The 10,416-nt window shown below is 37.6% G+C and overlaps 1 protein-coding gene across 1 annotated transcript in view; it reads right to left on the bottom strand.

Annotated features, from left to right (window-relative positions):
- The window catches only part of LOC107615452 (protein MON2 homolog), a gene marked incomplete in the record, with an annotated part of 37,769 nt that extends 30,949 nt beyond the window's left edge, over positions 1 to 6,820 (bottom strand). Inside the window, 7 exon segments of the mRNA XM_016317514.2 lie at positions 1,794 to 1,849; positions 2,033 to 2,153; positions 2,331 to 2,486; positions 2,687 to 2,760; positions 5,364 to 5,453; positions 5,752 to 5,937; positions 6,397 to 6,820. Coding sequence (XP_016173000.1) covers positions 1,794 to 1,849; positions 2,033 to 2,153; positions 2,331 to 2,486; positions 2,687 to 2,760; positions 5,364 to 5,453; positions 5,752 to 5,937; positions 6,397 to 6,501 — 788 coding nt within the window.

Below are 10,416 nucleotides of genomic sequence, written 5' to 3'. Positions count from 1 at the left end.
CGGGAAAAAGAAACCACTAAATTGAGGGTTTTAAGCTCTTGTAAGGAGGCAAAGGTAGCTTACTGGCTTTTACCTTTTATCATTTCATGCCATGTTCTGGTATCTTTATTTTGCAAGAAATGCTATAATATGCAGTGATTTTTTTTTCTGTTTTTCAATTGTTGACCTTATTTAGGGAAAAATTACTTATTCGTCATGCCTTTGCTTGCTCATGATCTGATCAATGGTGTTTCTTTATCTAACTCTCATATGGATTGTGATGCTTTATTGCATGATTTATCCACATAAAGATTTAGTTGTTAAATTTCGTATTTCTGACTAAAAATGCCTCACACTTCTTTTGTGCTCTTTTCTTCTATTTTAATAAACGTGCTTTTCTGTAAAATTCAACTCACCTGTTACCTCCTCTTCTCTCCCCTTCCCTATGAGTGATGGTTCTCACAATAAATTTTCAGAAAATATTTGGGTTGGTAATGCCTCACTCACCTATCTTACATACAACTCTGTGTCACTTATTATCTCTGGATGACATTTGAAGTTTTTCACTTTCAATTTGTTCAAAATTTGAATGATAAAGTGGCTAATGAGCTAGAGTTCTTACTTTACTTAATCATCTTCAACTATGCAATGACCTAAACACTAAGATTCAGACTCATGACTCCTTTAGTATTTTAATAGTAAATCTTCTTTTTCAATTCTTAACCTTGCCTATCATTGAAAATTTTACGTTGGACAAACTTATTTGGAAGCTAAATTTCCCTCCATTCATTAAGGTTTTGTTTGGATTGCAATTCTTAATTGGATTAGACCCCATGTTCTGTCCCCTAACAATGGGTGGTTTGGATTCCAAATTAGGGGCTTTTTTTCTCATAGTACACAGGATCTCTGTGGATTAGGATTTTGGTATCTTGATAGAATCATGGGTTTGCCCTATGGACCTAAATCAGTTTCTTCTCACTAAATTCAGAGGTTTTGGCTCATATAAAAATGCAAAGATTCTATGCCACTCCATGGTTTTTGTAGGTCTGCCGGATATGGTTCAAAAGGAATGCCAGGATCTTTAATGATTCCTTTTCGACTATTGAATTCATTTAATATAGCAGTAATTTCTGGCTTCCCTTGGTGCTCAGAACATGGTCTACTTAAAGGATTCCTTTAGCTGTTCAAAGGGATTGGCATGCAACGTTACCTAGCTAAGCTTTTTATACTGTAGCTATATCTTATGTATGAATTATTTTCTTTTGTAAATTATGTTGTAATGAGGTTTCTTTTGCTACCAAAAAAGAATTATTTAACCATTGCCATCTGTTTATTCTCAATTTATTCATTCATCCTAAATTTCCAAAGTTGGTGCATTATCAACCAACCTATACTCCATACAAGCACAACATATGAATAAAATCAGAATTAATTAAAAAGAATGATTAGATCAATGAGGAAAATAAAATATTTATAAATTACAGGATGAACTTATGTGCTACAACTAATTATTTTCATGTTACAAGTTATTATCTTGTTTCCAGCTTTTGCTTTACTGACTTGAAAACACGAGCACTTCAATTGTATCACAATATACAAGAAAGATAAAATAGAATAAATAAAGATGCGCCAAATTAGTAATCAGTTATCTTCCAACATTTTCCTTATGTAAAAAAATTTTAAAAATTGATCAATGTTCACTTAAATTTAAGAGAGTGAATGAAAAGATAGCCAAATCCAGGTATCTCAATCAATATCTCATTGCAAAGAAGAAGTTAAACCACATAAAACAGAAGTTGCAAAAGACTTCGTACTCTATAATATCAAGTGCAAATGTCCTTGGAAGAATGTTAACGCGTAACCACGCTGCCTGATAAACAGAAGAGAGATTGATTTCATTTAGTAAAAAAATGTCATCAATTAAAATTAGGATAAAAATGCATTACATATATAAAAACTATAATCTAAAAGGATTCCTAGATTGTCATAAAATAAAATTTCTAGAAGGTGGATCTATTATTACAGAGAAAACAGAGGTTCTATAAGCACATACAGATCCACCTGCGGCAAGAGACGTCAGGTCTTCTAGCAAGCGCAGACCAAGTCTTCCAGTTTCAGTTAAAGTCCCCCTCATTGATGGCGGCCCTCCAGATATTGATTCACAGTCTAATGAGCTGCACAGTGTAGTGAACATGGTATAACAGTATAAGTTCAAATCTTGAGAGTAAAGTAATCAACTTGAGACAAACCAACAACCAAGTCTCAAATCAAAGTTGCACTTGCACACCCATATTCATCTGGGAAAATTAAAACAATGGTCTGGAATTATATTAGCACAGGGTGCAACATACTCGGATAGATTGATGCCACGGTTAACATCACCGGTAACTGAACTTGTCCTAGATAGCTGACCTCCAAAACCAAATTTGCCAGCAGGAAGCGACTCTGCCAAAACTACTCGATCAAAAATCAAGGCCACCGCTTGCCTAAAGGTAGCTGCCGCAGTACTGCGAAAATATAACATAAGCACTCATGAGGGACTGATAAAAAAATATATTAATATGGACAAAAAGTAGTCAGGGAGAAAAACTTCCTGAATTTTCAGCATTATTAGATACCAAAGCACTTATGTGCTCTCTCCAACAATTTAAGCTTTTGAGAGAAACGATTCATGACAAAAATGATAAGAAAAGTAGTTTGTACTTACTTTCGCACACTATCTGAAGATCGAGTGTTTTCAAGAAGCCTGAGACAGATACCAAGAGCTTGGGACATGGTATCCTGAAAATAATTTAAGTATAATATATTTAATAGCTTAGTTTACAAATTTGTTCCCAAACAATAACAATACCAATAATCGAAGGCTTTAAAAATATGTTTTCAATCATTTAAATAAAGGTAATTTCTATTTTATTCTCTCTAAAAAGGTTTAGCAGAGATTAATATTGACCCAACTGATCTCTTAGACATAGTATCTCTAGCTGAATGTCATAATATGGAATGGCCCCGGTTTATCTAGGTGTTCCTTTAGGTGGGAATCTGTTAAGTATGTAAGGAAAGTGGGAAACCACACCTTAAAAGCTAGCTAAATAAGGGGGAAGAACCACTCTCCTTATATACAACATCAAGCATCCCATACTACCCGATGTCGGACTTTAAGCACCCCATAATACCCAAATCCCTAACAATACACCGCCCCTGGAGAGACGACATCCACGGCGGCTTCACTCTATCGACACTAACCCAGCGGCAGCCACTTTGCTACCGGCTATCAGTATTCAGTATTCACCTTAATCCAGCAAATAGGTAGCCCTTTCCATGGTGCCGACAACCAAGGCTCTGATACCATTGTTACTTATCTAAGGAAAGTGGGAAACCACATATAAAAGCTAGCTGATAAGGGGGAAAAACCACTTTCCTTATATACAACATTAAGCATCCCATACTACCCGATGTGGGACTTTGAGCACCCCATAATACCCAAGTCCCTAACAAAATCCCACTTCAACCTTTTTCGAGATCTTGTTGGGAAGAAGATTTCCAAGCGTTTTCAAGTTTGGAAAGGAGCAATTCTTTTCTCCAGGAGAAAGGATCACTCTTATTCAGCCTCGCTTATCAAGTATCCCTCTTTATTTCCTATCTTTGTTTCACATACCAAAGGGAGTGGGCTGTGGGTAAAACCATTGAGAAAATAATGAGGGATTTCCTTTGGTCTGGTTATTTCGACTCAACACGGGATCATTTGGTGAGTCGGGAGACTTGTTGTCTAGCCAAAAACAAGGAGGATTGAGTCTTGGTAATCTGATATCAAAAAACATTAGTTTCGCAACAAAATGGCTATGGTGCTTTCCCTTAGAACCACATTCTCTTTGGCATAAGGTTATTAAAAGCAAGTATGGCTTGAACAGAAATGGATGGGATGCAAATCTTGCTTCACGTGCTACTCACTCTACCCCATGGAAATTTATTTCTAGTGGTTATGCTACTTTCATACTGTAACAACTGGTACCGGAGAAAAGGAAATTCCCACAAACAGAAACAGTATAGAAGGAAAAGGAAATGAATCAAGATGATTACACTCCTACTGTAGTATTATTAAATAGGAAAATGCAGAAACTCACAAGGAACAGTACGATAGTGATGGCTGAGGTTTGGAAGCCAGCCTCCCTCCTGGCCCTGTTCTATTCTCTCACTCTAATTCCTACCTCCTATCCCCCCACTGTTACTACTAATACCCCTCTTCTACTCCCTTACCCAATTCAGTTAGCAATTACACTCGCTTCCTGACCCTCCCTCATGCTTCCCTCACTAACTGTGCCAGGTGGCAGGATAGTTACAAAACCCACCCTAGCCCATAGTTCACTCAATTTCAGTTAGGTCCCTAATTTCTAATTAGTTTGGTACATAACAGTTTTACTTTTAGTTGGGAGGATGTCTAATTCTCCACTTCTCTGTAATCAATGCCAAAAACAATTTAGCACATCGCATATGCTATATATATATATATATGCAGTTTTCTAGCACAATATAGCATAATTAATCCATGTACTCAACCCCAGGTAAGTGAAATAACAATAAAGCTTGGTCATTGTGGTTGTTCAAATATATTTCTGATTTTATATTTATGTATGGGTTTAAATTTGTATTTTGTAAAAGAACTTTATTTAGATGAAGAGAAGTATGACATAACATAAGAAATCAACAGAATTTCTTTACAAAATAAAAAAATAACAAGGAATAAATAAACAAAATCAATGAAGTAGAGCTTTCCCACCTTGCAACATATCAAAGAGGGAAATTTCTCTAAAAGGATCATGTGCAATATATAGAATAGAGCCAAACACCTAATCTTATCCTACTATAATGGTACAACACTCCACAAAAAGGGAGCCATATGCTGACATGTATTACTAAAATATCTGCTAAAAGCCAAAAATTTCTACTTATAGTTGAATATCTTAACATCTTAATTACTTAATAATGTACCAATTTGTTGTTGTTGATGATAAAAGTTTTATATTAGCATTACAATTTAAATATGTAATACTAATTTTAGGGTAATAGATAGTAAATATTGTCCTATTCAATTATCTAATGTAACACAACTAAACACCTTATACTGATCCATAACATCATTTTCTTACTAACATGCATAAGGTTCAATCCCTATAGTAAGGAAATCATCCTTCCTCTCTGAATGTGTCAACAGTATGACACAGTCCATTTCGCATCATGGTCATTATCTAGATCTATTAGTACCATTAGTATTATCAATCTAGATCGGTACATTAAATTTGAGGGTACAGTCATCGTACCAGCCAACTTCCAGCTATAATATAGTTAATAAATGGTAAACACTTATAGTTGATGTGGCTTAAGCTTACCTCATTCTCAGGATGTAAACGTGACTGAAATATTATTGATATTGTTTGAAGGGTCTTGAGCTGAACGCCCTCATCTGCCATCTCAGCATGCTGCAGGAGCCAGGTAACAAAGGAAATAAAGAGAAAGATTAGCAAGTTATCAATGCTTTATTTAGCCTTATCACTAGAATGTAACAGAACCATCATGCTCAGCTCTTGCACAGACCCAAATTATTTCATTCCATTCATTTCAAAGTAATAAGATGCAGAAGTCTCTATAATCAAATATAAAGCTAGGCCACAAAATAAACATTATGGCACAACCAATATGGCCAAATGGCAAAGCAAAAATTAATATCCCAGTGAAGTCTTCTACCATTATATGATAAAACTAGTTATGAGAACTTACATTTTTCAGTGTAGCTAAAATCTCTCTCAGAGCTGATGGCAAAACAGCATCATGAGATATCAGTTTCTGCAGACAAGAAAGTCCAATAACACTAAGCTTCACTGTTCGGACTTCACACGCCATCAAAAATATCCGTAATATGTCCTCATTATGCGCAATCTCACTAGGACTTGACAATGAACGAAGCTGCAAGTAATAACAAGAAAATGTAAACATTTTATAACTGCCATCATTCTAGCCGGCATCAAATAGCAGCTACCTGGCATCACACTTCAACACCTAACAGAAGAAACAAAGTGTGTTCCGAAAGAATCTGAAACATCATTCCAAATTTCTCTAAAAGAAAATCATGCATTCCTAATTTTCTGATAAATACTCTAAATTAAGGCACAAACTTCGATTATCAACCCAATCAAACTGCATTAGCACAATCGCAACGATCTTCAAGCCAGGAAGTGGAAATCGAAACTCACAACACTTCTACTTCCTACAATCACCACAAGCACTGGTACAAAACCTTCCAACTTGAACAAGAAAATTTAAAAGCGGGAAAAAATGCGGCAGAATCTCGCACGTTGCAGAAAAAATGCAATTCAGAATGCAAATGAGCATTAGATTGAAAAATATAGAGCATGGAAGAGTGACCTTGAGAATTGCGTGCTCGGCGCCGTCTTTAACAGCCGGATAGCGACGGCGGGCTTCAGCGGAGAGGGCGCGAAGGTCGGATTCCAAGACCGCCATGAAAGCCATCTCGGAAGCTCTCGCTTCCGCAAAAGTGTGAGGAGTCGGAAACGGTGATCGTTAAACTGTGAAGCTCAACAGAGAGAGACAAAGAGGGAGAGGGATGAGAGGAAGCGGCAGCTCTCGTAGATCTTGAGCCTGAGAGGCTCAGACTCAGACAGACACGGTCATAGATCCGGTGTGAGTCGCACGTGCTCCGTCATGGGGGAGGATGGGCCTTTGGGCTTGGAAATGGGCCGTCGGTATAAGCCAGCCCCTATTTATGTATGATGTCACCGATGGCAGCAATTGCCCACGGCACAAAAAAAAAATTCTCACTACAGAAATAATATAAACTCAGTATATATGTACCGAGTTATGCAGTTTGGTATACAAGGCAAAGAAGAGTGTTCTCTCCAATTTAGCCCACCGCGTGGCAGTCAAAGAACAGTGTTTCTTCCGGTGCGCCAAAATAGAAATTTTTCTGCACAAATCCATTTTTAAAATTAAATTTTCTCTCTTTTCTAGGGGTGGCAACGAGGTGGATAGGGGCGGATTTTTGCTCTACCCGACCCCGCCTCGTCGTACAACAACTCGCATAAAATCCGCCCCACTTCTACCCGTGGGTAGTAAAGTAATTACCCACCCCGGTGTGGGTAGGGGAGGGGTGGGTATCCGCGGGTTCGGGTGGTATTGTCATCCCTATTAGGTGACTGAACATTAAAACGCAACAAAAGAAAAGAAAACTAAGCTTCACGAATCTTCATCATCGCAAAGATCATCTTCTATGAGAGAGATTTGCTACTTGTAACAGAAGAAGAGGCTATTCTACGACAAGATATCTCCACCATTTCAAATTCATTTCGTCTCTCCTCTTTACTCTTAAGTCTCATCAGATTTCACCTCCACAAAACGTACCATCCACTTCAAAACAAAGTTGAGCTGGACCACATGTGAATCCATCATGTAATGTTCGTCATTCCTTCCAGGTTCTCCTACCTCCCGCTTATGCTATTTCACCATATCAAAACATGGGTTTAAGTTTTGTGATATTTTACATATCATTTTTTGCATAAAAATCTAATATAGGATCCGTACTTTGAGGTTCCTATGAAAAAATCTAACTTTGGGGGATCATTGGAAGCTTGAAATCGAGGATGGTACAAAGCCTTAGGTATACAATGAAGCACATGAGAAGCTGTTATTTGCCGTGGCTGGGGTGGGGGATGGTCAGGGCGGCGGTGGCACTAAACGGGTCGTGGTGGTTCACAGTGGTGGCGAAATACATCTTGAGCGGCACAAACGCGAATGCATGGAGTGGATTCTCGATAAAGGCCTTTGAGAATCTCTGGGGATCTGTCCATCTCTCTCTTACATCTGCGATTATGCTCTGGTATCAAAATTTAAATTAATTTATCTTTTATTTTTTATTTTTTATTAATGTTTGAAAAAAAAATTCTTGGTGATATACTCCATGATACATACAAGAGATAACACTCATGTTTTGTATTAGTGGATCAAAGCCAAATTCTTAAAGAGAAGATAGTATTGTCTCTTCTTTAAGAAATTATGCTTTTTATATGTTAGGAAGATGCTAAAGGATCTGGATCTTCTGATGTTTTAAATTGTATTTCAATCTTCACCATTAAAAGATAAGCATTCAATTTTAATGGCAAAGATTGAACAGGTTCCTTGAATGCACGAGGGAAAAGGTCTTAAGGTAGTTATAACAGATGGAGACCCTTCTATGCAGATCGCTATCATGCACGTGTTTCCAAATGCGCATCACGGACATTGCGCATGGCATCTACTTAGGAATGCCATGGCACATATCTCAGCCGCGGTTCACTCAACTACTCAAGCAATTCATGCTGGCTGATGTCGAAGTCAATCAATTAGAAATGCAGTGAAAGGCAATGGTTGATGAGTGTGGTGTACGAGAGGTGGAATGGGTAATGGATCTCTACTGAAAGAAGTTGTCTTGAGTCACGGCATACATATGGGGCAAATTTTTCGCAGGCATAAGGTTAACCTCTCTATGCGAGTCATTGCATGCTAAGTTGGGTGCTTTGTTAAGAGTATATACAGAATATTGGATTTCTTACCAATTTTCAATGATGTATTGATTTTCTTAGACACAAGGAAGAGGAACTTGACTTTTAGTCTTGTTATGGAACCTTTGTGCTTCAAACACAGTTCCCAAAGCTTGAGATATCGACGGCAACTGTATATACCCGTGACATTTTCTATGGATTTCGGGAGTCTCTTAAGCAGGCCATAAAATTTTAAATTGTAGAGCGACAAGATTGTGACACGAGTTGTTGCTATGTCATATAGAAGTATCGTAGGCCGGAGGCCACTTGTCAAGTGTTACATATGCCAAGCGAAGGGACTTTCGGATGTAGCTACCAGAGGATGGAGTCATATGGGCTCCCATGCATACATATAATTATGATTTTGGTTGGTATGGATATTTCCTTACAGCAGAGTCTTGTCCTGAGGAGGTGGTGCAAATGGGTAAAGAAAAATCTTTTTAAAGATAAACAAGTGAATGATACATGCGATGATGCTTCTTAATATCGCAGCATGGTTGGTACCTTTGTAGACCAATGTAAGCATTTAGCAAAGGTGGCATATCTTATGGATGAAGACTACAATAAAACTTTTCACTAAAAATATGGCATGGGATACAATTATGCTAGAGGTCAAGAATGGCATGTTTGTCGGTCAAGAGTCGAATAATGAAGGCATCAATCGGGCTCGTTGTGGGGCTAAAGATCCGGCCCCTGTGTGCACAAAAGGCACTGGGAGAGATAATGATTGTCCTGGCAACAAAGGACCAAAGAAGAGAAAATGTAGTTCTTGTGGTGTACTTGGTCATCATCGGTCTTGCTGCCCAAATAAACCCTCTTCGAGCAAGGCATTTTCGGAACTACTCTCTAATCCCGAGTGTTGCCAGGCAAATTTCCAAGTAAGATCCTTGCATATATGATGTAGTTGGTTATTTAGTTGGTCTATGCTCTTGATATATTTTCACCTTTCGTTGCCTCTATTTGGGATTAGAATATTTAGTAACATGAATGTATTTTACCGGAGACTAGCAGGTTGGCAGCATTGGGCAGAAGAGGAAACGTAGAGTGGATCTTCCAATCACGTTTCTAGGATTCATGCCTTAGTGGGAATTTTTGGTGCAACACCTTATTGAAAAGTAAGCAGATCTTACTGATCGATGTGGTATATTTCTTAAGTTGAATTCACTTAAGTGCAAGAACTAGACCCATATGGGCTCAACTATGCACAATTATAAGGGGTGTGCCTATGTCGTGGAAAGTTATGGTTACTAATGATATACTTATTATTTGTATTTAGTCTGATCCGAGAACAAATGTGGAATTATGTAGTATGATACTTGGTTGTAGTAATGCTAAAAAAGTACTTCTCCAAAGTTTGTGTCAGTAGTTGTGTTGCGACAACGTTAATCAGTTATTATATAAGAAATGGCTGGCATAATATCAGAGCTTCATTCCATTGCCCGATAGGTATGATGTCCAGTTTCTAGAACAATTTGCATGAAAAAGTCTGGGAGTTGTGTCCAAAGATCAACATATTTGGGGCCGCAATTTGCAAGGCAAAAGTATTTTCTCGATATGGTATTAGAAACAGATAACATAAAGATTGTACCGGCTTTTCTAAATTTTGAAGTTCACGGTGATAGTTTTGAAATGCTATTTTCAAATACCAAAGCTGTGTTACTTAAGTTTAGAAATTACCACATCTCACATGTCTACAGAGGTGGGAACTTAGTAGCCCATATACATCCCACTATTTTCATTAAAAGTCTAAACTATGTGTGATTCGAAGAGCTTGCAACACAAATATATAATCAAGTCCATTTGGACTCCATTGATATTTCCCTGTAATGTACAAGACATACTCCAATAAAAA

Source organism: Arachis ipaensis, chromosome B09 (assembly GCF_000816755.2).
Source record: "Arachis ipaensis cultivar K30076 chromosome B09, Araip1.1, whole genome shotgun sequence".
NCBI lineage: Eukaryota > Viridiplantae > Streptophyta > Magnoliopsida > Fabales > Fabaceae > Arachis > Arachis ipaensis.
Note: the sequence above shows the minus strand (reverse complement) of the source record. Positions and strands in the feature narration are given on the sequence as shown.